General features: G+C 38.5%; 1 protein-coding gene across 10 annotated transcripts in view; it reads left to right on the top strand.

The window, feature by feature from the left end:
- The window catches only part of DENND1A (DENN domain containing 1A), a 172560-nt gene that overhangs the window by 58248 nt on the left and 87010 nt on the right, over positions 1-27302 (top strand). For 9 of the 10 annotated variants that reach the window (XM_042830874.1, XM_042830875.1, XM_042830873.1 and 6 more), the window contains 5 exons: positions 10317-10386; positions 11496-11576; positions 13686-13739; positions 20172-20282; positions 25129-25229. In XM_042830874.1, the coding sequence (XP_042686808.1) occupies positions 10317-10386; positions 11496-11576; positions 13686-13739; positions 20172-20282; positions 25129-25229 (417 nt within the window). The remainder of the gene's footprint in view (positions 1-10316; positions 10387-11495; positions 11577-13685; positions 13740-20171; positions 20283-25128; positions 25230-27302) is intronic. The other variant, XM_042830877.1, reaches the window with a different exon arrangement.

Below are 27302 nucleotides of genomic sequence, written 5' to 3'. Positions count from 1 at the left end.
GTCTTGATTTGGTAATAAGCCTAAGCTGTGTATTCGCATTTATCTTGTAGGAGATAAATTTATACCACTTTTGAAGTTAGTAGCAGCCAGAAAGTACAGGGAGTTGTTTACAAAAGAGTCCCATCGATTCTCCCTTTCTGTGGAAGCATTCAAGCAGCAAGACCTGCACAGTCTGTTTGGCACAGTAGCTGCTCTCAGCTGGCCCTGTGCCCTCCTGCTGTTAGTCAGGGCAAAGGATGTGCCAGATCTCAGATTGTAACGGAGCAGAGCCTGCTTGCAAATCTGCTTGTAGTTAGCCTGGGGCCTTTTGGCAGCAGACTACAGCCGAATGATTTAGTTGCAATCCTTTTTCCTTAATATTTTCCATCTGGCCAACAATAGCCTGTAAAGGGAGACGCAAAACAGAGTTTGAATTATGAGGAGCGTAATAGTAAAATGCTTCCAAATCTTACTCTAGAACCTGCACCAGTGGATCGCTGGTGTTACTTTGCCAAAGGAAGTTTGTTCCAAAGTGCTATTGCAAGAAAGTTGTTGACAGAAAAGCGTAGTGGTTCTCAAGTTCAAAACTGTAGAACAGAGAAATGTGCATTTCACTCGAACTCTTAATGTTCCACTGCCTGTGCCTTCTGTTGATCCTGAGCAGGAAGCAAAGTGCTCCCAGCATGGGCTTCCTTGTGCCACCCCAGCGTGCGGCTCTGGGTTGTGCTGTGGGAGCGGGGATCATGGAGATGGGGAGGGCATGGAAAGGGCCTCGACTGTGGAGTTGCTGGAAGGCATGCTGCCACAGGTTGGGGGAATTGCCATCCTATGATGTTACAAAAGAGGTAATGTGTCTTCAGCTCTCAAATCTACATGAATGGATTAATGCCTTTCCGAGTGAGCTATTTCTGTGTGTGCTTTTTGTCAACTCTTCCAGTTCTGCTCAGAACAGAAATTTTTCTGTGACTACAGTCATGCTAAACATATGTAGTCCTATGTGCAGTTGCTTTTTTTTTTTTTTTTTTTTTTACATTTGTTTTTGAAAGTTTATAACCTCTAAGAAAATCTGTGAACTTGCTTCTACTTGTGCAGCTTCACAAGCGCAGCAGTCCTGGCACTCCAGCTGGCACTGTGTGCAGTTTATCACCTTCGTGATGGCATGGTTGGTGCTGTAAGGTACTTTCTGTTTCTCCAAAGGTGGCAACAAGTCATGCACAGACTCTCACAGAACTCACTCGCAGTTTTTACAGCAGTGTTAGAAATGGATAAGCTAGGAGAAGTCTCCAGAATGTGATTCACTTTCTGACTATACCCTGGAGACCAGGCAAATCCTGCTCTGGAGATGCATGTTTCACTTCACTGGTTATGATGGGATCTTCTTTAGATGGCTGTCTAAAAGTGTTATCTAACTCCAAAAACTACAATGAGATGTGCAGGAACAAGGGAAAGGTATGATTTTGTTGCCCTAGATTGAGTTTACCACAGATTTGAGTTACTCTGTATATTTCCTGAAGGTATTTAAATAAATGTGGTGCTCTTATCTGAGAGTTGCTCCTCTGCAACAAGTACTTTGTTCTTGTTTCATCTCAGTCTGCTGCCTGCTGCTTTTAATCATAGCAGTAGTAAAATTAAGGATCTGAATTCATGGATGTTGCACTCAGGGAAGCGCAGTCAGAGGCCCCAGCATGTTGGCTGAGGAGCACCGCTATAATACAGCTAAGCATTCCTGTTTTGTACAGCGAAGGAAAAAGCAAAATGAATGGCAGGAGGAGTATGTGCAGAGGGAGAGAGGAATCCTCAAAGTGGTTTTTGGGAAAGAGATAGAAGTAAGGATGGGCAAATAAAAGATGCTTAATTGATACATTAGTTGAAGAAAGTTAGACCACTTAAAATTTTATCTGTCATTTTAAATTATTTCCCATGTGGTATCATTCTTTGTTCCATCCTCCACACCTAGCTTAGGGTAAATGTTGCCAAAATAAATAAATCTTTAAAAGCGAACACACTCCAAAACAAATGAACAACCCTCCTTCCTCCTTTTCCCTCTACATCGCCAACCCAAGGCAACTGTCTTTTAGTGTATTCCAAGGATAATGAATGTGTTAAAGGAAGTTGTTTGGAAGATTTTACCAAAGCTTTAATCTTGTTGGCAAGTAACACACCTCTGTGAGATATCAGTGCTAAGGATCACAATGAATAATGTCGGGTTCTAATAATACTAATGTATTGCTACCAGTGGAATGAGATAAAGCTAAGAGTACTGCATTTTAGTCCAGCGAGTTCACTGCTCTTACCTACTGACCAGAAACAAATTTTACTTAATTAGGGCTTCATGTCACACCTCCTTTACTTGCTGAACAACTGTTACAGAAATAATTAAATCACATCGCTTTTTATTACCTTTGGCCCTGGCTGACTGGTTTGGAAACGTACATTTTAGTGCTTATACAAAAAGAATTAGCGCATCACCCTTGGGAAAACCGAGGTCCCTGGCATCAAAAAAGTAGGAGGTAGTTAAGTACAGGATGGAGAGGTTTTCCACAAGTGGAACACTTCTTTGTTGCCGTCAGAAAGTTTAGAGAGCGCATCTTAGGAGTGAGACCAATCCTGCACACGGCCATTTCCTACTTCAAAAATCAAGGTCTGGCAGGAACCCTCAGGTTATGTGGTAGTAACTGGAGAAGCACAGGCTGTTCTGAGAGGGAAAACTGCTGCAAAAGCTGCATGAGTTGATGATTGTTGCTTGTTTTTTCAAGAGAAATCATGATTCAGCCACACTGAAATAATAGGAGAAAAGACACTGTGGAATCAGTGTTCTCTGGATTGCGTGTGTATCTGAAATAGAAACCTTAAGTTACATCCACAGATGTTTATCAACATGCTTGATGAAGGGACAGATCTTCCTTCACACCCACACAGTTCTTGTGTTATTTACCTGACCGTATTTCACCTCAGGGTGTTTTAAAATTCATTTATGTTGGTCCCCCAGCCCAAGTGTTCAGAGAATAAAGTGATAGTGAGCAATCTCCTACTTAATGATTTGTTTAAACTGACTGCAGGATATTTTGTAAATAAAAATTGGGCATTCCAGCCAGCTAAAGGACCAGAGTCTTTTCTGCTAATTTGTGTCACATTTATGGGATGCCTGGTGGTCAGGATCATCCACGGTATTTCTGCAGTGGAGAGTCAAGCACTACTGCATTTAATGTGTTTATTTGTCCAATAGCTAAATCAGTCTAAATGCTCATTGGGAATCCTGAAACAGATTTGGCACTGTAGTCATAGATAGCATGCAATCATGTCAGGCTCTGACTTGGTTTTTGCAAACTGATGCGTTTGTAGCATGAGGTGCTTGCTGTAAGGAAGCAGTAGTGTGCTGCAGCACTTTGGGCATTTTACTCACAGGGAGCACTTCTGATTTATAATAAAAAGGTTCATGGTTCTACAGAAATTTTAGATCAAATTCAGTTCTAAAGTACATAGGCCAGTAAGTGTCTATGATTGACATCTTTAATGAAAAGGAGCTGTTTTTTGGTCAAGGAAGAAGGGTTAATTTGTGCCGGGATAAAAAGGGTGTTTAGGATCTGCTGTTTCAACCTGTGATAGACTTAACACTACTCTTTGATCCCCAAATGAAATGTGATGGATTTCAACTGATGCCAGATGTCTCAAACCTAGTGGGATCTCTGACTGTCTGCCACATCTAGAGTTCTCTCTTCCAGCACTTTCATGTGTACTTTTGCACGTGGTTTCAGAAGAGATTCCTTGACAAGTTAAGCCTTTGGAATCCTTTTTCTGTATTGTCACTTCAGTGGTGATCTTTAGGCTCTCATACTTTCTAACACATCCTGCCTTTTTAAAATCATGCCCCGTGTGCCAAACCATTCTTTTTTTTTCTTCTTTTTCTTTTTTTTTTTGTCTGAGAAGCGTACTGCAAGTAGTGTCTGTAACTTTTCTCAGTTTAAGGCTATTCCCTGCCTTCTTGTTAACAGTGGCCAAAGAAAACATTGTTCGATGCATTCCTCTTGGCACTGAGTGGAATGTAATTGTTGGTGACTTTTTAATTCGAAGACTATCTAGTTGCACTTGATAAATCTCACACATTATCTGTCGAACACTTCACTACATCCATCTTCTCACTACGTTTGCTTTAGGGAATGTTGTTTCCGTGTGGTTTTTAATAAGAGTATAAAGTTGGTATTTGCCTTGTAGGTGCAAACAAAATTAGAACTTTGCTGTTGAGCTTGCATGCTTGAGAAGTTGCATTCTCAGAATTAAGCTGAAAAAACAACAAAGCACCACTACCAAACCCACAAAGATTTACTCCGCCTTCTAAAAAGGGACAAGAGACCTTTTGTTGTGTTAGGCAGTTTGAGGCTTGCTATTTCATTTTACATCCACTAAAAACTTCTTTTATTTATCTTTGAGTGAGTGCTCTTGATGCTAAATCTGAGAGTGGAGTTTTACCTGGTCAGACAAGCTTAGATTAGCTGGGTACAGTAAAAACTGCAGCTTTCCACTCCATAAAAGCTGTGAGAGACTTGTGTAGTAGTGCTACTCTGTTGTAAAGCTGATCAAATGGCACAGTTCTTTTCTTCTGTCTTGAGCCTGTGCCCCAGGCTTTAGAGATGTATGCACTCTCCAAAATCCACTTACAGTTTTACATTTCATTTCAGCAGACCCTAGGTTCTGCCTTTTAAAGGAAATCCTTTCTCTTTTCTCCATGTGGACTGACTGGAGAAATCTCACTTGGCAAGGTTTCCCAATGCTGTGAATAACTTGTATGTTAGAAGTTAAAATCTTTGATTATTTTATTTTAAAAGGAGTGACCCACCAGAGTGAAAACAGAAAGTTCCTGATGGCAGAGCTCAAAGGTTATTCCAAAATAAATTAAACAGAAATTATCTTGTCATAGAATTCAATAAATTTTCTTAAACTTTGCATTGATTGGTAAATCACGTAAGAAAGGAATCCAAGGGCACTACAGGTACCTTTCCAAAAGCATTCACTTTGCTTTTTACTGCTATCAGCACACCAGTAAAATAGAATGTCAAAAATCAGATTGAGGAATTTGATATGTTAATTAGCAAATACAATCATCTTAAGAAGGACCCCTTGCCATTGCAATTACCCGTGCTTGCAGTGGAACTTGCCATGATTTTACTGCTGAAGTTCTCAGTGTTCTCAAGTTCCCTAATGCTCCACAGGAGTCATTTCTGCATTCAGTTTTCACAGTGCCCTTGCACATGTTGGTATCTTGAATTGCTTCCTCCTTTGCTGCCTTCTTACAGTTAGCACCAAAAGAGATTTGCCTTTTTAAGCTGACTTCACTTTCTGGCAGTAATTCCTGGTTCCAAAGCGTTGGCCACTTTGTCAGCCTCTCTTTGCACTTGACCTTGGGTGTGCACGGTATTCATGAAGTGGCTGTGCTGATTTGAGTGTTACTCACTGTATCTCTGATTCTTCTTCATCGTAATGAGCACTCAAAAAATGTCTGAAGAAGCAATAATGGTGAAATTTTCACATTTCAAAGAAAGCATATTTGCTATCAAAACTTCTATTCATTAGTAATGCTTTGTAACTGAATAAGAAACAGCTGTTTTTGTTGTTGTTGTTTTTTCCCTGGGGAAATGATGTTTTATTTGATAAAGCATACATGTGTAGACAGCTTTCTTGGATATTTTCCTTTGCTATTGCTAGAGATGCTGTGTTTTCTTATTTATTTGTTGGCCAATTCTGTTCAATTAAATTAGATACATCTTTACATGTGGGCAGGTGTCATAATGCAGCTATCTTCTTGGCTTTCTGTGCCATCACTGGGAAGGAGTTGTTAGATGCTGATAGCACTGGAGCATTTGCACAGCTTCAAGCCCCACAGCTTACTGTCAGGGATCCTGGCGTGTTAGCTAAGAGCCAAAGCACTGATGTTATGAAGGGTATTTCTTCAGTCTCTTAAGTATTTTCAGAGCAGAAAGTTTACTTTCACTGAATGTCCTAAACTGGGGAACCGCATGGCAGACAGAGTACAGGAGCAGTACAGTGAAGCCTGCGGTGTTTTCCCATGTACCTGTTGCTGTAAGTTGAGCAACATGAGGGGTTGTACATACTGAAATTTTATTTTCAGGATTACCTATGTTAAACAGACCAGAAGAGGGTTTAGGCAAATAATGAACTAAAATCAGGCAACTCTTTTTAATGCGCTCTTGAGGCCTTTTCTACTTGTTCATATCAAATAGTACCTATGGATATGAAGTGTTAGTTTCTATTAACGTTCTGTTGTGTGATTCGACTGGAAGTAGTTTATAGTTACATTACAAACAGTGTTAGTAATTTTTGTTTGTTTTTTAAGCTTTTGTACTAAGTGTATAACAAAAGAAGGAGGAAGGTCCTCAGTTCTAGCAGCAGCTAGATTCTGCTCAGGCTCCCCAACTTCTTGCTGTGCAAAGACTCGATCTGGCTGTGTGTGTTTGCATGCTGTTCACATATGCATGCACAAACCAGGGCAGCTCCTTGTTTCAGGGAGGAGGGCTCCGCATTCTGCTCTTGTGGCTGCTGCTCTTTCTGGAGGTCAGAAATGTGACCTCACATGTGCTGCTTTTGTAGCTTTTTCCTTTCAAACGCTAAAACACACAAGTGGGTTGATACGTTGAAAAATTCAAAGCTCAGTTGACTGCAGTACAGCATTTTCATCTGTGCAGCAGCTCGCGCTGGGTGCTGACATCTTCTGTTCCACGTAAGGCGTGGGGTGCAGGCTGCGCTCTGCCCCTGCACACAGCTGCCGTGCGGCCGCTGCCCTCTGCCTCCCGGTGCCACCGGGTCTGCGGGGCGTGAGGGGCTCTGCTGCTTCCTGCAGCCCTGAGAGCCCCTTCCCAGCAGCACCAGCCATCCACGCAGCTGCTGCGTTTGTTACTGCGCTCATTTGTTTCTTTTTGTACATAAGAAATAAAGATCTTTCCTGTTGTCTCAAGCGGTTGTTGGTTTTGCAACAGTATTCTTTAAAATCTGCTTTTTGAAAACATTTGTGTTTACAAGCTGGAGTGCAGCACTGTTGTCTTAACGTTTCGACTGTCCCTAATTGCTATGACACATGTAACTAATGATGTTTTGTGCTTTCAAGGAGCGCACTAAAAAGGTGATGACATACGAGTTTCTGAATAAGGTACTGTGCGACTTGTGCAGTGGAGTTTGTGCAGACCTTATGTAGCATAATAAGCAGCTTTCCTGTGCCCATGTTTGTTTCCCGTCAGACTGGCCTGTCTCCAGCAGTGAGCTGCATCGCAGGAGGAGAGCAAAGCAGAGTGCCGACCTCGCTGCCTGCCTGGGTCAGGCTGGAATTGGCTGTGGTGATTTGTGGCAAATGCGTTGCGCGCACACACACACACACACACGCATTTGTGAGGAAATTGAAAACATTAAACTTAAAAGTAAATTTCAGATTGCCTTTTTTTGTTTACTCTGCAGCCACATTCCTCTTCTTGGGGTCTTTGAACTTCAAATTCTGTGAATAACCTCCCATCCACAACCTTTTTCTGTGTTGCTTGTACAGCTGTGTGCATGTCTCTGTGTGTGTGTGTCTGTGTGTGTCTGTGTGTGTGTCTGTGTGTGTGTGTCTCTGTGTGTGTCTCTGTGTGTGTCTCTGTGTGTGTCTCTGTGTGTCTCTGTGTGTCTCTGTGTGTCTCTGTGTGTGTATCTGTGTGCACGCATGTGTGCGTGCTCACATGCTGTGGTGCTCTGGGCAATTTCACTGCAGAGCTCTTCCCTTCCTTTGTTTAACCTCTGACCTGTGAAAACAAGAGTTAATCAAAACTTCTAAGGTAGCTAAGGGGAAGGGGAAGTGTTTGGTTACAAATTAAATATGAGCAAGTCATAAGCCATAAATCTTCAGCAGTGCTACCAGTTGTGCTGCTTCAGCTGCATGTGGCACAGAAGGAGTCTGACTGAACTCTGCCCCATCTCTATGGCAGGGGCTGCTCAGAGGCACAACCCACACCTTTCTTCTTTGTGACAAATATCTTGAAAAAGCTTCAAATAACTGTTTCTTGGTCTGTGATAGCAATTCAGTAGTCTAAATACCTGCAGGACTCTACGGGACCTTAAACGTTTAAAATATTGAATTGATTTGAATTTTAAAGCTGGTCATGCACCTCTTTGGCTCTTCAAAAGCAGAAGGAGCTCCCACAGATTCCAGAAGTGTAACTTCTTGTGGTAATAAATTTGCCATACAATTCATGTGTAATAGATAGGGTAAATACACGGATATTATAGTAGAGTAAGATGGCAGAGCTTAAAGTGATTGATTACGTGATATATTCATTATGTCAGACTTGGCTGAAGTTGCTTTATGGAAGCTCCGCAGAGATTCACAACTGATTTCTTTTTGTGTTTTTTATGTGTCATATGAACCCAGACTGAGTATTTAGATCTGTAATAAATGCATAGATTTTTTTCAAAGCTACTTAGCACTGGTGTAATTCTTTTATGAAGACATTATTAAACTTTTTAGCTGAATCAGCAGCTTTTGGGAGTTTTCCGGAGTATCTTGTTGTTGTTGTTGTCTTGCACCTCTCTTGAGCACAAGCATAAATCCCTCTCTGAATCGTGTTGTGTTGAGATCTGCTTCAGACATGGACTTATTTCCTGAGCAATTAAGCAGAACTTAAATGTGCCTTCCTGAAGTAAGTTGTGGTTTTCATTCTGCTGGCGAGCTTTTTGTCTTGCTGGTGTTCTGTTTTTTTCATCTTCTGACTATCTTTGGTTGATAGCTTGCAAGGATTTGTTTCCTGGGTTCTTAATCTCTACTTAGCAGATAGGTTTTGAGAGGATTTCTTGTTACTCTTGTAATGGCTTTTAACTCCGCTGAAGTTTATTTAACTAAACAGAAAAAAAGAAACCTATCTTCTGCCTAATCCTTCTTGAATGTTTACAATATATGCCAAACTTAAATGCTGTTTAAAGTGGTAATTGTCTGTCTTTCTGCTCTATTCTAATACACTGTTTGTAAAGATACTTAAAGCATATTAATTTAAATGATAATACTGTCATATAGCATGAAAAGTTAAGTTTCTTATCAGTGTTTTCTGATAAGCTACTTACATGTTACAGTAGCGTTTTCAGGCTTCAAACAAATGATAATGATGGAGTGCCGTTCACTTTATCTGTCTCATATATAGCTTCTCACTTCATTTATTACTGAAAGCTGTACAGTTAGGAAACACAGGGCACTCCATTCTTTATAGATGTCAGGATGCAGCCATATTTTATAAAAACTTTAAATCTTGTCTAACTCTATCAAAATAGAATCCATTTGCTTCAGAAAGCATCTGTGATTAAAAGAAGAGTCAGTCTGTGCGTCATGTCAACTTTCTTTCCCATTTGCTGCAGCTGAGGGGAAATTCCATGCTGGGATTTAAAAGGGAGCTGAAATAAAGAACTGTGCCATGAAGATGTGGTCCAAAATCAGGCCAAAGCAAAATGGTGAAAAATAACATCTTAGTTGTCGTATTTTATTGAGTGGGGATGTAAAGGAAATAAAAAAGATGGGATTTTCTGAGCGTTGTGTCTTTGTTTAATGAGATGCTTTTGTAAGTTGCTGGCAGACTTACTTCAATGTGACCTAACTTAGCTGAGCTAAATGCAGTGATACAGGATGCAGAATAAGATTTAGTAGTCATGATGGCTTATTAAAAAAAATCAGGATACTGCTTTTGTAATGTAAATAAAGTAAATGAAGAAGCCTGTTGTGTCTGTTTTCAAACCCAAAACAGCTGTTTATATTGAGTTTCCTGATGTTCAGCAGCTATACTGAAGACTAGTAACTAGCTGTACTTTTTGGATAATTATCATTTAAAATATTCTACCATACATGAGCACAGGTAAATTTGTGTGCAGTTCTTTGGTGGATCTGTGTAACAATCTGAATGTTTGTTTCATGTGGGGTGAGAAGAAATTCCTGCAGACTTCTGGCATTCACTGATCTGCTCTCAAAGCTTATTTACAGCCAGTACTGTGTTTTAAGCCAGGTGCCCATGAGTGATTGGAAACTCTGGGAAGGAGTTATTTTTGCTCAGTGGCCAATGGAAGGGGATGCTTCAGCCTTCTTGCAGTGCTCTCCTTCTCATCAGTCCTTCAGTGAAGGTCCAATGTGACTTTCCTAGCAGATGTGTGCAAAGTGTGTCCAGTGAAGACTGTTGTTGAGGATGCAAGTAAATATAGCCAGTGATCTTGGATTTACTAACTGAAGTTTAACAAGTTAAATGTATGCTTTTTCTTCCTTTTTTTTTTTTTTTTTTTTTTGTTTTGTTTTGTTTTGTTTTGTTTTTGTGTGTGTTTTTTTTTAGTTACCTACCATGGTTTGAAGTCTTTTATAAGCTGCTCAATGTCTTGGCAGATTATTCAGCAAAAGGACAGGTATTATTCTAAAGTACTAACCCTTCTCTTCCCTGCCCCAATATCAAAACGTGGGAGAGAGACTGAAAAGCAAGCTGTTTTAACAGAGAGCAGACATGGCCATGTGAATTTATGAATCTCTATTATGCACTGATAGCAAAGTACTTATTCAGCTAGGCTGAAAGTTTGTCAACCACCTATGAAAAGTAAATCAGCTTTTAAATTGTTTTTGAGAAAAGAATGCATTTAAGAACTGTGACTGTGGATCCAATTCAAGTTAATGGTTTCCCTGCAGTCACTTAAACTCTTTGATGACCTGAGCTGTGTTCACCACATCATGCAGTTCCCAGATCGTGGTGCTTCATGCACCTTGAGCAGATCAATGTCTTATCAAACCTTACTTGTCATGTAAAGTAAGTGAAGAACTGAGTTTAGTGATGCAAAATGCTGACCCAGGTAGCTTAATCTGGCCTACCTCTTTTACATGCTGGTTTTGCTTTGAAAGCAAAACAACATAAAAATGAGTTTTGAGGTAATGTAAGAATGTAAACTAAGCTATTAAAATTTGATTCTAGTTTTATGAAAGGTAGTTCATGATACAGAGAGATCGTGATTGCAATGTCTAGCTTAGTTTCATCTATTTAAAATGTTGCAACTATAATCTTAGGTTGCTGCTTTGATTTATTTTGCAGTAATTAGTTTGCATTTGTCAGAAACATTGCTGTTTGAGGTACAGTCATGTAGGATTGTATCTTCTTCTACGGGGGCTAAATACTTCTTGTTTTAGCCTAAGCTAACGAGTTGTTGTAAAGGACTTGCAGTGCAAACTGGCTTGCTCCAAGCTGAGTAACTATGTACTGATATATTGGTGACTTAGGTTGCAGAAATAACGTGAAAATATGTATGTGGGGATAAAATGTTAAAAAAAATTATAAGATCACCTATCAGAGGAAACTACGTTTATTACTGTGCGTACTCTGATGTATCAAGCCATTCTAACACCTGCCTGTTCTCTGCCCCCCCCATAACAGACATTATCCTTCTGTTTTCCAGTTAGTTTGTTGTAGTAATGCGTACTTTGTTTTCCTTTGTTTTCTTGTTTTGTTCTTTTTTTTTTTTTCTTATTTCAGGATAATCAAAGGAATGAGCTTCTGGAAACATTTCATAAACTTAGCATCCCTGAGCCAAAAACCCCTGTTCAGCTTGGATTGGTGAGTGAAGAGTAAAATAAGATGTAAACTGAGGTGTTTAATTTTCATTGCTTGCCATAATAGAGAAATGTCCAAAGCAGTTCTCCTTTTTGGGACTTGGCATGTAGATATTGTTTTCCTATGAGGACTCAGAGCTGTGAAATTCCCCTTTTCACATCTGAGGCCCTCTGTTTCCCTTTCCTTAACCTCACATGTCTTTGAAATGCTGTTCTTTGATTGGAGGAGGATTGTATGTACTCCCCATGGAAATGTCTCACCGTATCATTTGCGACCTGCTAGAGGTCACAGAGCAGCAGCATGACATTTATTGTCCACACTTCTGCAGAGCTCTTAGACCATGTGAGTGTGCATGGGGCAAGACTGGAAAGCAGTCATGTACTGTTGTAACAGTGTTCTGATTGCTAGCTGTTAATTGAGTTTTCTAACTTCTCCTTTCTCCCGGAAAAACATTCACAAATAAGGTTTTATTTCATATAAATGTTTTGTTAGAAACCTTATCAAAGACCACTGAAAGAATAGATGTGGGATTTTATTGAAGGGATTGTGGTTTGAAATTAGTCTTTTGGGTTGTCTGTGTTCAAATTAATTTTCGTAGAACTACTTTCTGTACCAGGTTGTAGTGGAAAAGTACTAAAGATGCATGTTGGTGCAGTTGCCAATTAGTCATTTGGAGTTCACATGGAAACAAGTGATGTGTGCAGCCAGTTTTCTTCTCCCACTCTCTTTGCCTTTAGTCCTTCTTCTAAAGTATTTTTTGGCTACCACCAGCTTGCTCTCATCACTTCACTGTGATGTCTGTCGACAGGTAACAGTTGTTGGCCTTGCTCAGGTCACCAGTTGGAAGTAGAAATGCTCCAGTCCTTTTGAGGCTGGCTGTTCTATGAATGGCATTTCTCTTTGACCAAAGGAAGAGCTGTCTTGAAAGTCAGTGATCATTTGGGATATTCAGGTTTTTTTTTTCATACCAGTGGTTTCAAGGAATGCTGCTGTTCTCCCCTTGCCTCAGACATTTCATGCGCAGTGAAGCAAGAAAATGTATCAAGAAGCAGACTAAGGAGTGTGCTAGGGTATCTTTATGCATTTTATTTTGGCTGTTGGAAGGCTGTCTTGGGATTGGAGTGAGGCTCCTAAATGTGATACAGTTGTGTATTCTACTACTGTGCTTCTTCATCTTTCTAGCCAAGTAAAACAGTGGTGTATCAAAAAGCAAAAGTTGTGTTTATAGAAATTCATTGTGCTCAGTGTAGCTGGTACACCTGCTGGCTATTTCAGCCTACGGACTGTTGATGAAGCACTGAAACGTATGGGATGTGTACAAGAAAACTGTGCCAGTGGTGGAACTATGCCAAGGATATACAACCCTATAAAGCTTCAACAAATAATAAAAAGTCCTAAGATTGTAAACACTGTGAATACAATGTAAATTGTTGTAACATCAATTTACAAGACAAGTTAGTTGCACAATCTTTTCCTTTCTCGGTGCTGTAACCAAGAATCATGCAAGTTGTGTGTTATCAGAATGGGAACTGGAATGAAGCTGTTTTCTTGGAACGCAGTCAATTAAAAAAAATTAACAATATAACGGTCTGTGAAAGTGGGAAATCAGTTGTCTTTCAAATTCTTTAAGGAAGGTAAAAGTGGCTAAGAACTTGAGTCATAATTTGACAGATTGGTGTAAGAACATAGGACATATTTCTTGGAAATTTCCATAACTTTACTACTGTCTTTAATGAAACTCACTAAAAAGTTAGAAAAGGACCTCCTTGCCTTTGTTTCCTGGTTCACTGTGCAGCTTGCCATGGGCTATGGAAAGCTAGTTTGAGTTACAGACTGCCTTGGATATTTCTTGGCATATGTCATATGTGCTGTGCAAGTCTGTCTGTGTCAGTACCTGCAGAACAAAGGAACGCCATCTTACCTGATTACATATCGTGTTGCATTTGGGATCTGAGATTTCAGCTTTTGAAATCTAGAACAAGCAAATCATCTTGGTAGTTGGTAATTAATGTTTTGTCCTTATTACTTGGTTGAGCAACTGCTAATATGAAGCACAAGTTTAGAATGCTTTTGACAATATCAAAATAATCACGTTTTGCTCTTCTTTTATAGCACTCTTACTTTACTGTGCCTGACATCAGAGAGCTTCCTAGTATACCTGAAAATGTGAGTATAATAGAGGACCATGCACTTTATTTTGCTGATGATACTAAAAAGAAAAGGTAAAGAGGTAGCATTACCTCTGTTTGCCCTGATAATATATTGCATTCAGTAAAACACTGCTGGTTGTTGAAATAAAATTTAGGTGTTTAATTTATACTGAGTGGTGTGAGAGAGAGAAAATGGTGTTTCTAAGTGCAAAGGTACAGGAGTAAAAGGCCTATTGAAGTACATCTACATCATACCAGAGTGAAGTTTTTAGTATTTGCCCTGCTAATTAAGCAGAGGTATCAAATGACTGAGGGAGTAGCAAATTTACAGAATAATTATCTTAAGCTGTAAGTAGAAATCGTTACTCGAAAAATACAAAGCCATGTATTATTATCACTCTATTTTTACAAGCTGTTAACACTCAATAATTTCTTTGTCCTAATGAGTGAGAAAATTTAAAATCTATAGTTCTAGCCTGCTCAAAATCAGCAAAGAACAGGGATTTGGTAACTGTCTGCATGTGAAGGTGTGGTGGCCTTTCAAAAAATTCTGGGGACCAATGATGTGAATTTGCATGAATGGTGGGACTTTACAAGAAGAATATGAAGAGTTCCTGGAAGTAATCCCAAGACAGTTTTGGTTGTCACTTAGAGGAGTGCTACAAATATTCTTCTTTATGTAAAATGCAAAGTTTGAGAGAAAGGATTTTAATCTCTCTCAGGAAGTTGATTTCACCTCTGTAGCAACTTCTGCTTTAAAAGAAACTTCTCACAACTAAGGAACCAATTTTTTCTTTTGCATCCAGGTTCAAGTTTGTGCTCTCTGTGATGTTTCCATACTTTGTTGGCTTTCTTGATGTATCAGAAGCTGAAATTAAAAGCTGAATTTGGAAAGTAATTATTAACATATAGTATTTTTTTTCTCTGTTAGAGAAAGAGCATGCTAGTTCCAAATAAATTTTAGTTAAAGAAAAAAGTTTTGGAACAGCATGTTTTTGGTTTTGTTTTTAAATTTATTCAAATGTCTCAAGGGTGTAATCTAGGCAGTGGAAGAGTTCAATGTTTCAAACATTTTTACAGCTAGTATATAGTAATATAGATCAACTATAGATCAAATACCATTTTGGTACTAATTTGGCTTGTTCTTTAAGATGTTGTGGGTATATTAAGACATCATATCCTTACTTAAAATATTTGTATTAATTCAGAGGAACATCTAGGTTTGTAGACTCTTGTGTTGCTTTAAAGCTACGTTTCTAACTGTTGTTGTGCAGAGTTGTCATTCTTTCATTTGTGATGACATCTTCCTTCTGTATCATATTTAGGCTATAACATTGAAGAGTTTGTCATCTGTATTTGTGACTGCAAGCTGAAATTTATTGAAGTACTGATGGATAAATTGATATGGACAGGGAAAAAAAAAGGGGATCTGTCATTCATTCAGTGAGACCTTTCTGAAAGAATGACATAGGAGACTGGGAAAACATGATCTGCTTCTTAGGTAGTTTGCTGAAAATATATACCTGCATTATTTAGGGCCAGTTCTGAGACTTTTTAAACCTGACAAAATTGTCTTGTATGCTTTTCAGCATTGCTTAAATTTGTTACCAGATGATAGGCCTGTGGGAAGACAGTGCTAGCATTTGCTTCTCTTAGATATTCTTTAATATGCACCTGCTACATCTCTTAGCCAATTTTCTGTGTCTGACATCTCAGTTTTCTTACTTGAGTATTTTGAAGTCTGCCTTAGCGTCATAACTGAAATTTATGGCATGAAAGGAAAGAAGGGGGGAAAAAATAGAAAGAGTGAAGGAAATTATTAAGACATTCTTTCTCATTTGTGGATGATTTGGATAGCAGCTTACACCTGGGGCTTTTTATGTCTGTTTAAAAATGTTGTTAGTGACTTTTCTGTCATAGGCTTTCCATGCAGACATATATCCCCTCAGAAAATTCAGTAAATATGCTTTTTGCTCTAAGATGCTTTATTTTTACAGAAATGTGGTACTTTAGCAGTTATTAAAGAATCTGTTTCTGAATCTAAAATGGCTATCAGTCTAGTGTATTTCCTGTCTTAATCCAGACATGATTATTTGTTTGTAGGATTGATATTTCTTGGTAATCTCTTTCATGCTGATCATCTCAAACTTTAATAGTTTTTATTTGGTAAGCCTCAAATCTCCTGGAGAGCAAGAAATGAAGTTCATTTCCATTTTACTGGCTGGTAAATTAAAAGACAGGAAAAATGAGCAGTAAGAAACTAGTGACAGGATTAAATGTAGGTCTTCTGGCCTGGACCTGCTTTAACTGAGGTAGAGCAGCTTAACGCATGCACTACAGCTGTACTTCCTGAAGCCTTTACTGAGTGTTTATGCTCTGTTCGTTATGTCTGTTGGTCGTGTTCACTTCATATTCGGAGGTATGAGTCAGCTTCCCAAAACATTTGAGCAGGAGATGTGATGAATGCTCGTGAATCAAAGGCAGTTATAAAAGCAGAGGCCTTGGACCAGAAGGAGTTGGAAACCCTTTGAAAGCTGAATGTTCAGCCTTCATGGGAAGGAGTGCTGTGTGATGCTAAAAAGCATCCTCTTTGAATCACTGAGTGGTGCTGATGTGCCTCTGAGGGAATGTGGCTGTTTTGCTGCAGGTATCCTGGGCGCTGATGTCACTGTGAAGGATGGGCTCTGCACAGTGTCTGGGGTGAACCAGGGCACCTCTGGGAATAGAAGTGGAAGAACATTTTGTTCTTTAGCATGTGTGCACGCATGCATGCACACCCAAGTTAAAAAAGATAGGGCTCATTTTATGAAAGAAAAATGTTAAAATTCGGATCCACCGGTCTAACTTTTGTTGCAGTTGACCATTTTGTGTTTCTTTCGTGTGTTTGTCTTTTTTCTATTAGCTATCATGTAATTCATTACGAGAATTTAATCTATCAGTATGGCTTTCATGTAGAATTGCAGCATATTTGGCAGTAGTACAAGGACATTAAATGAGCATGAATCTCCATTCATCAATTGGACTGCTTTATTCAAAATCCTGCTTATCTTATTGATAATTACATTTTAAAACTCCTATTAGCCAAAGTTTTAGTAGTACCAAACTTTGAAGTCATATGCAATGATTAATGGAGTACTGCACAGGACTGTTTGGAATGTTAACATACTTGTTGCAGTTGTCTGCCTGTATCACACCAGTGTGTGAGGAGCCACAAAGCATTTTGCATGGGCACTTTGGTGTAAACGTTAACTCTTATAATTTTTTTACAGTTTGTAAATGCCCTGTAACTTCAGAGAGAAATTGAATTAATTGCGGGAAATATAGCGCAAGTCTTTAAATTTAATAAGTTAAATTTAGTAAGTTTTATTTTGGGAATTCCTATTGCTACATCTCTTATCTCAGTGCCTATTTTTCAATTTGTCATACTGTACATCTTTCACTGTCTGTTTTTCTTATTATTCTCCTTCACTTTTTATTTCTATACTTACGCTGTTTTCTGGAGTACTGTCGTACTGTCTTTGTTATTCCGGTCTCTGGAGTTGCTGCGTGGCATTATTAAAGTATCTTAACTGCATAACAAATGACCTGACTCATGTTAGACTTTGAATTTGTGAAATTACAAAGGAAATAATCATATTTAGAAGATGAGGGATTTCCAGGAGGAGGATGGAGAAGGAAACTTGTTCTCTTCTACTGATCTGTCCAAATAAAAAACATTTACAGAAATTCTGTAAACGCCTTTCAGCAGCAGCGTAAAATGCTGAAGGATAATGCATGTTTTTAATATGCTTGAGCTTCGCTCTTTCTTTGCAGAGCAGAGAGCCCTTTTTGTACCTGTAGTGAAAAGTTTTCATTAGATGACAAAGGAAGAAAGGACTGTTCTGGACCTTGAGAGTCAGCGTGCACGTCCATTTACTGGTACTAAATAGCAGATGATCAAAGAGATGATTGTTCTTCAAATGAACTTTCAAAGAAACATAAGGGAATTTTGTAGCCATTTCTACTGAATTTTGAGGAGTGGTGATACCAGATCCTGTATTCTGTTATGAAAATCCCACTCTTTTTTCTTCTTAGCAAGGTTTAAATCCTAGGAAACAAAGTACGCAACAATTACACTGCAAATTGGAACGCTTTCATTTGTATTTATTTAACTCATTCATGGTTTTGTCACTTATGAGACATGTCTTTCAAAATACATGTGTACGTCCCAATTTCATCTTCAAAGATGACAGCTTTCTTATAAATACAACTTAGAGCTAACACGTGAATTTCCCTAGTATCAATACATTACCATGCAGCCCACATGCTTTGCAGGTGCTGTTGGCAAATTTCTGAGCACAGGGAAGAGTAAAGCTTTGTAAATCTTTCCATTTGAAAGCACGTTTCTGTGTCAAAGCCACTATTACACTACAGTAAACTTGAAAGAATAATTACAAACCCATTCTCTGTGTCTGTTTTCCCTCTCACTAGTCGATACTTTTGCCTTACAAACATATACGTGCATGTTCATGTCTACCTACGTCTTCAGGCAGAATGTAGGGATTAAGTTTTCCTTTTGCCGTACCCTTCATTTGGGTGGCTGCTAAAGAAGTTCAGTGAGTTGCTGGAGAACTCTTTTAATTCACACTATTTGCAGTAATTGTGTCGTCATGCGTTGTGTTTTGGTGTCGTGGAAAGATGGGTGAGAGGCGGAAGAAGAAATGTAGAGAAGACAGCTTATGTTTAGACAAAAATATCATGCTAATCAGCACAGATGGGATGAGAAATACAGAAAAAGTACATGATAGTTTAATAGGTTTTTGGCAAAATGTGTTGGCTGGTTGTTTTTTTTCGGTTGTTTTTTTTTTTTTCCTCCTTTTGACTGTACCTATCTGCTGCAACAGCTCTTCTGTAACAAGACCTGAATGACTGTTTTGTGTTAACATGTTTGAAGCTAACTCTAATGAGCTTAGTTTTTACCATTGTAGATGTGGGTACAAAAATCTTCCAAATACAAGGCTTAATTTTTCTTTGGTTCTTTGTGTTTGGATGGCAAGCTGTGGAACATATTTCTGCACAGTATGAAACATCTTGGCAGACTTCTCAGGCCAAGTATTGGTGGGTTTAGAGTTATCTTTGGATCTGTCAAAAGTGCTAATGGGCTTTGTTGAGCTTCTTTAAGTTTCGAAATCATATTTGCTTTTTGCTTTTCTGTGCTTTTTTATTTAAGGATGATTAAGATTGCACTTGAATTCATGACTAATCCAATTCTGCTCTCACATGTGCTTTTTGTACAAGTCTGCCTTTAGTGTGTAGCAACCCTTTCGTACCCAGAAGAAGCGATTTGGGAACAAATTACCTCGGTCAGCATTTTTGCATGTATTAACATTTCCACTGCTGCGGCTTTTTTAATTTCTCTGATTTAAGAAAATACCTTTTGTAAACCAAAGACTTTTTTTTTTTTTTTTTAGCTGGCCTCACACTATGCAGCCAAAGCTTTTATGCTGGGACAACAGCATACATTTTGATGATCTTATCTACCTGATAGCTTTCTAATCTTGTTGGTAAAAAATCTTAGGTTTGCGTTTGTAAGTTTTAATTCTACTGCTTATTACAATAATCTGAATTCCTTAGTAAATAATACATTGTTCTTGCCACTGCAGCACGTGCCCCGAGCTGTTACACTGGTAATGAATGATGTATGGGTGTTGTTCCTGGCCGATGGGATGTTGTGTGGATGAAACTTGCTTTGTTCTGCTTTTTTTTCTTGTGTTTTATTTTTTGAACCACTGTTGCTCAGGTGGTGTATGTGCACATTTTCAGTAGCATTACCTGCTTGTGTCTTGGTTCTTCCTATCTGTGCTTTAGAGGCAGTTTGCAAATGAAATATATGTTTTTTTAATTTTTGTGCTGCAGTTATTTTTCTACTGTATTCTACATCGATCTGTCAGGTAAATTTGTTTTTTCAACTATGGAGAGTACAGAGAGATCAGATGACCTGTATAACTGCTCTTACCTTGTGCTAAATGCCCGTGTGAATTTCCAATGATAAGAATTACTTTGATATGTAGACTGGAGCTACCCTTTCTTTTCTTTAAAAAACTTGAATTTGTCTCAGTAAAAGTGTTGTATTAGAACATGAGTTTTGTGCCTCATCAGGCAGCATTGACATTTTTTGTAGAAGTGACAGAACAGGTTTTATTTCTCCAGGAATTATCTTGTATTTTAGAACTGTGTATGAAGCATCCTCAATTTCATTAATCTGTGACCTATCTCCCCAAAAGTCAGGGGAAAGACATTGCTAATTAAAAGCTGGTCTGACACAGGGTGACCTGCTGTGTGTAGCCATGTACTCTATGTAGCATAACAAGAGGATGGAGTCTGTTGTGGGTTTTTTTGTTGTTGTTTTTAAATGGAAGACTTTGTTTTGTAATATCATGAATCAAAATTATTTTATCTCTTTTCGTAGAGAAATCTGACAGAGTATTTTGTAGCAGTTGATGTCAACAACATGCTGCATCTCTATGCCAGTATGCTGTATGAACGCCGCATCCTCATTTGTTGTAGTAAGCTCAGCACTGTAAGTAAACTGCAGAATAATTTCTTTTATTCACACTACTGTGTTTTTTTAATGACAGTCATACATAGGCAATAAGCTGAAATATCTAGAATGTGAAGAACAATGTTTGGAAGTCCCTCCTGAAAACATAATTTTGAAAGTTGTACAAGGGAATATCCAGAAACTTGTGAAAAGTTCTCTTCTTGTTGAAGGACGTAGTAAGCAGAGATGAAGCCCTGCTTTTATGTTTAACTACCATCATTAATTTCTGTGTAATTATGTTGACTGGCATGGAGTTTTTCTGGAGTTCTAGAAAAATAAGTGTACATTGATGTGCCACTAACCATTCAGGTTACTTAAGTTTATTTTCTGAAGAAATATCTGTATATATTTTTTAGTTCACAAAAGCATTAAGTACATGAATGTACTTGGCCTGCAAAAAGGGGCCGGAGATGCAATGGAGTCTCTGTCCTTTTATATCCTGGAGATATTTTAAACTGAACAGTGCCCTGAGCAAACAGCTGCAGTTGATGATATTTTGAACGTTTGAGGTCAGATTTGATGACCTCCAGGGCCCCTTCCAGCCTTAGCCATGCAACCTAAACTCAGTTCTGTGCTTCTAAGTGATGGCTTTGCCCAACTTCTTTTCCTCTCTAACATTCAAATTAAAAAGTCTTTTGATACACTCTTTGTTGGGCTTCTTGGTGTGTAAGCATACTAATGTTCAAGCCATAGTGAAGTCTGCTTTTCATAATTTATTTGGCAGAAAAAGAGACTGATAAATGATACTGTCATATACCTTCTCTGGATGGACTCAAAAATTGGACTAAAATAAAACAATCCACTTTTTTTTTTTTTTTTTTCAATTTTGTTTTAAAAGGTTTAGTCTCAATGCTGTTTAGGCTCCATCGAGGATCTAGAGATAAAAGGTACCGAACACTCTGGAGTGCTCTCTTCTAAGAATGACTGCACATCAAAACCAAACATGAGCTTGATTTAGTTCAAAGTTTTGTGTGAGGCATTTGAAGGTTTATCAGTCAATCACATTGTGATTTTTCTTTCTAAAAGAAAATGTTAAGTTTTCATTTGTTTGCTCTGTAGATGGATATTGATTGTTTTCTTTATGAATGGTATGCAGAAGAGGGTTTTAATAAATGCTGCTTTCTTGTTCTATGGCCTAAGTACTCAAACGATCCTTTCTAAAACACAGTCCTCCATGTCTGTTACTGTTTGACCATGGCCTACTTTGTGATTGAGGTTAAAACTGCTTCATGGAATTGTAAATACTGTGTGAAAGGCTGAAGTTATAGGATGTAAGATACGAGGCAGAAAAGGGAAAGAGTAGATTACAATAGTTATTCTCATGTTCTTTGGTAAGGTAAGTAAATCTAGGAGAGTTAGAGTAATCTCTGGAAACTATTAATAATTATTAAATGTTTACAGTCAATCCCACACTGATTGGAACTGGTGGAATTGGAGTGTTATGTGGCTCAGTATCATAGTGAACTTGTAAAATCTTAATTTTATATCTGCCAAGCGTTCTAGGACTTCTCTACTAAAGTAAACTAAGTAAAATTTAAACAGGTGATTTTTTATGAAACTAAGGAATGAAGAGAGTAGGGAATTAACAGAGAAGAGGAAAGAATGGCTATCCAAAGCATCTCAAAATGTGTGTGTGGTTGGTTTAATCTCTCTCTCTTTGTGACAGAGCCTGGGAAGAAGAATTACTTACCTGTCACTTTGCCTTCCTTAATGAGCCATTTCACAAGTAGGGTTGTGTTTTCTTTCCTATCTTCTGCTTTTCCTCTTCCTTTTGCCTCTGTCCAAGATAAAAGCATGTCTCGTTCTTTGGTAGGGAGGGGTATTCATACTGCGGATTCTTATCTTACAACTTTATATATAACTGCTCCAAGATTGGAGTGACAGTGTAAGACAGGTTTGAAGTGTTGGGCCGGAGCCAGTGATTCCTTGCCTGCACGCTCTGCTCTGCATGTTCCAGCAGTAGGAACAAGCTGCATTATTTTATTTCAAACTGTGCTCAGCGGAAGCCAAGACCTTGTAACTGGAAACGTACCAAACAGAATTCTCAAAGTAGAGGGAGGGTGGTGTGGTGGTGGAGAGGGGATTGGTTTCTTGGTTTGGCTTTTTTTTCTTTTTCTTTTTTTTTTTTTTTTTTTTTTTTTGTGTGTGTTCGTTTGTTTCCTTTTTATAACAAAAAAGTAGAGGGATCCTGTGTGCACTTAATTCTTTCCATTGCACACTTCAGTGCACACTGCAGCACACTTCATTCTTAAAGCTTAAATATAATATCAAGTAAAAGAGTGAAAAATAAGCAGTCTTGAGTAGAAAAGTCTTTTATGATAGGATGAATTCATGCTATAGTAAATCACGTGAAATTTGAAATATCCTTAATACTAATTAGAGGTAAGTGGGTCTGTATTTATTGACTAGTTTATAAACTGTATGTACCAAAGCCCTGGAAGATTCATTTTTGTTCTCTTCAATTATTTTTCTTTTGTTTTCTACAAAAGGAAATTCAAGTAATTTTTCAAAACATCAATTACTTTTTCTTAAAAACAACAGCCACAAAAACCACTCTGTGATCTAACTGCTCATACAGAGCCAAATGTGAATCAGAACACATGAAAACTGTTGGACAGAAGAGCACCTACTGGCGGGAGCACGCAGTTACAAACTGTGACCAGCTTTCCTTAAGCCCAGTGCTCTGTCTCCCATCCTACCTTCCCTTGCAGCCCCGGCTCAGGAAGGAGCGTTGGCAGTGTGTGATGACAGCAGGTTGTCTTTCATCATAAAGAGATGGCTTACATGAAACTAGATGAGTCTTAAAAAACTTGAATTTGTGAAATATGATCATATTTCTGTTTGGCTCCATCTTATTGGAGTGAATTTCATTACTTATAAAGCAATATTAAAATGGTGTATTATTACAAAGCAAAAAAATACCGCTCTGGTCTTTTGTTCTTGAAGGCTTAGAGGTTGCCATTTCACTTCTCCTGTGTCACAGAATGTTCTAATGCACAGCTTCTTCTTCCCTGATAGGTTTCTGAGGTGTCTCAGGGCTCAAAGGTTAAGGAAAACACAACGTGTTCAATAGCATTCACTAAATGGCCTTGTGATACAACGTAGCTGAGCTCTCACTGTTCTTGTTCTACAGCAGTCTTAGAACTGCTCCTCTTCACGGGTGAATTCTTCCTTCCCAAGAGCTCTGTTGCAGCCCTTGCAGCCTGCTGCCGGCACAGGTTTTCCATACACAGTCTTTACAGCACCCCTGTTTTCACTGCTTCATTCTTGTACAACTCAGTCTTCATGTTTCTGCTGTGCTTTTAGCCCGAGTGATGCAGAAAGATGATCTTACACTCACATGTTGGTAATTATTTACATATTATGTTTGTAGTGGTGTACTGCATGTGTAACACTGGGCACAGTATGTCCATAGTAGGAGGAGAGTAAAACATACTGGAAGATGGCCTATTATAATTCAACAACAGTTCATAATTTTTATATGTATGAAAAAACTCCATTGATTAATTTGCTTTTAAAACCTTAGTGGTAAAAATGCAGAATGCGATTCACTAACTCAGTGTCTTTTGTACATAGCTATTTTTTTACATTCTCCAGCAACAGCTGCAGGAAGCTGAGGTAGTGGAACTAATCTTATTTTAAAATGCTGGATTCCTATAGTTTTGGCAGTTGGGCATTTCTCAGGCTGCCTTATTATTAAGCTCCTGTTTTCTGTATGGCAATCACTAATCAGGTGAGGTCTCCAGCAAATATGCTATTTTTTTTTTATGAGTCCTTATCTTGGCAGAGTTGAAGGACAGTAGCAGTGCTTACATGAGGTAGTGTGTTATTTGAATTCATGCCAGATAGCAAGGTGGGAGTACATCTCAAAAATAAGTGACAGGTTCTGCTCAGATGTCTGCAGTGTTGAGCATTATGTCTGTTTAATCTTTTCTTGCTGAGTTTTAAAACCAATGGAAGGGGGATTTGGAAGGGGCCTTCTTGGATTACTGAGTTCAGTCCTCTACAGCATCAACCATGCTATGCAGTAATGCCAGGAAATAATCCATTTAAACCTGATAGAATCACTTCTTATGTAAAAAATTAAATTTTTAAACAGTTTTGGTTTTAGACATCTTTTTGATTTGGAGAAGAGAAACTGAAAGGATGTGGAATTGCGTCACATAATTTTCTGCAAAGCACTACAGGGGTTCTCCCCAGCACTTTTGTTTGCTGTTTTTGAGCTTTTTAATTCAGTACCTGCCAATGTCAAAACCATTCTGAATGAGTTTTTAAAAATCACTGGATCAAATGATTGGTGGAGGGTAATAAGATGAACATACTTCTTAAGTAGTAAAAATATGGTCATTGAGTTTGATGTGGTATATTCTTATGAAAACGATGCTACTGATATTGTACCTCCCTGAGCTTAAATATTTTTCAGCTTGTTTTATAATTTCAGTGCATTTTTATTGTATTAATGGATAGTAATTGCCAGGATTAGGGTTTTATTTACCCTTACCATCTTTTTCTTTCTTTTGAGTTTCTATTTCAGTATTTCTTTTGCTTTATGAAACACTGGGTGTTCTTTTCAGGTTTTGTTTGTTGAATGAACTGTGTTTTCAGTTATTTAACAAAGACAGTCGATGTTAGCCACCAAAAACTAGTTGTGCTTTATCCACTGGTACCCTTTTTTTAATGGGAACACTGAATATTGTCTAATAAAGCATGTTATAAAACCAAATTTGATTCTTTTTTTCTTGCATCATTAGTTTTTTAAGGTTTTTTTGTTTGTTTGTTTGTTTTCTGTCTTATTAATGTTCTTCCATTAATCTGTGTGTTTCAGTTAACTGCTTGCATTCATGGATCTGCAGCTATGCTCTACCCAATGTTCTGGCAACACGTTTACATTCCTGTTCTGCCCCCACATCTCTTGGACTACTGTTGGTAAGGCTGTTTGTATGTGATACATGTATGTGTGTGTCTGTGTATGTGTGTGGGTATACATGTAAAATCTAGATTCACAACAGCATTCACATTTCTGTATTGCAAGTCTGGAGTCCTTTTATATGATGATACTGTTAGTCTGAAAATACATATGTGTATTAAGGAAGTGGTGAGCCTACTAAGTAAAAAGAAATATTGATGTCATCAGGTAATTGCGTATTAGTATGTTGAAATACACTGATGTGTCTGGTTACTGTGAAATGCTGCAACTTAAATATTTTGTATTTGTAATTTGTTTTCAGCATATTTATGTCAAGTCATAAAATTTGAGTTAAGACTCTGGAAGATGCAGTGGAGAACATACTTTAGTTTTTCTACTTTCCTGAATTTTTGGGGGGATGCGGAGAAAGCTATTCATTTCCCTACAGTCATCTTTTCGTATTCTCATTGTGTACACAACGTGTATACCTTAGTTAGGGAAATGACTGTAATTCATTTGAAAAATTATTCTTGGTCATGATGTTTCAGATTTTGGCACATCCCAAGAGCAATACCAAGCATTGTCAAAGCTGGCTTTCTTTTGTCCATGAGCTTGGGGCAGCTGCCCTCCTGAGATCCCTTCCAACAAAAATTGTTCTGTGATTCCACGCTGTCTGTATGGCTTAAGAAACCTTTGCAGCTGACATCTCCAGATAAGAGTGTCATTAAATATCTCTTGGAATTGGTGGTCAGTTGTTCAGAAGCCTATCTACAGCACCTCTCAAGCAGTCTCTTGGTTTTTAATTTCTTTTCTGGCACAGAGTCAAACAGTTTAGTCTAATCAGCCATAACGTAATATCTCCCATTTGCTGCATATGGGACCGGAGGAAGAGGATTCTGAGTAATTAGCAAAGGAGTTGAAGATCCTGCAGCATTTAGTTGCTCGGCTTAGTCACTCAGTTTGTGTGACTTGCTGGTTTTGTTCCCACTGTGTATGCAGCAGCAAATGAAGTTTGACCAGGAAGAGTGGCTGCCCGCTTACCTCAGGTGGTCCAGGGACTTAAAATTTCAAGCCCTGCTAGAGAGTTAAAGGAATAGTTGCCTGGACATGCAGGAATAGAATTAGGAAGTCCAAAGTTTGGCTTGAGTTGAAGGGAGGAATGTACAGAGTACATAGAGGCTTCTACAGTTCTAGAACCAAAAGGAAAACACTAAGGAAAATGTGGACCTGCTGCTCTATGGTCACACCGTTGGGTGATGGAGAACATAGAAAAGGCAGAGAAAGCAGGCCATTTGCTCCTGGAAGTTGTAAGGCCGTGCTTCACTGTGTGTGAAACGAATTGGCAGTGAGGGATGTCCTCAGAGAACTGTTACACATCTTTAGAAGAAGCAAGAAGGAAGATCCAGGGAAGGAATTACGGGCCAGTCAGCTCTGCTTCTATTCCTGAAATAAGTAAGGAAGAAGTCTTCATGAAAGCACCACCTCTGCCCTCTCTCACTGCAAGCCCTGGCAGTTTAAAAAGTCCTCTGAAAAAAAATGAGCTGAAAGTGACTGTGTCATACTATTTCACATTTGGCTCTTAGCGTGGTGATTTGGGGGAGGGTGTTCTGTTGTTTTTTTTGTGAGTGATCCTGTTCTGTGTGAGGTTTTCTCTGCATTTAAGCAAGAGGAAGGAGCTAGCAGGGATAACTAGCATTTTTAAGTGCCAGAAGCTGAAACATGTAGATTTAAAGGAAGCTTGTTCCTCTGTAGAATATTTAAATGTTAAGTGTGTGCCTATTGTGAGGATACACAGAATGGAATCTAAAAACTATTATGTCCTGTAGAAATGAACCTTCAATTTACTCACTGCACAGGAAGGGCAGGTTCTAGTCATTTGCACTGCCAGCAGGTGCCCTTTCTCTGCATAATGGGCTTTGCATGTGTAATTAACACATGAAGGCTGCTGCTGCCAGTTTTTTCTTCAGGTACATGCTGCTAGGAGTTTTCAGGATGAGGATGTGGACCACAAGAGGCTTTTTGCTGGGTTTGAAGATGAGATATTCATTGACTTTCTGACAAAGCCATGTTAAAAAGGGGCTGAGTCCAGATCC

The sequence above is a fragment of the Centrocercus urophasianus genome, unplaced genomic scaffold, assembly GCF_019232065.1.
Source record: "Centrocercus urophasianus isolate 14NV4802_14NV808 unplaced genomic scaffold, USGS_Curo_1.0 seq_34, whole genome shotgun sequence".
Lineage (NCBI taxonomy): Eukaryota > Metazoa > Chordata > Aves > Galliformes > Phasianidae > Centrocercus > Centrocercus urophasianus.
The sequence above is the reverse complement of the archived record's forward strand: the minus strand, read 5'-3'. Positions and strand labels throughout refer to the sequence as shown.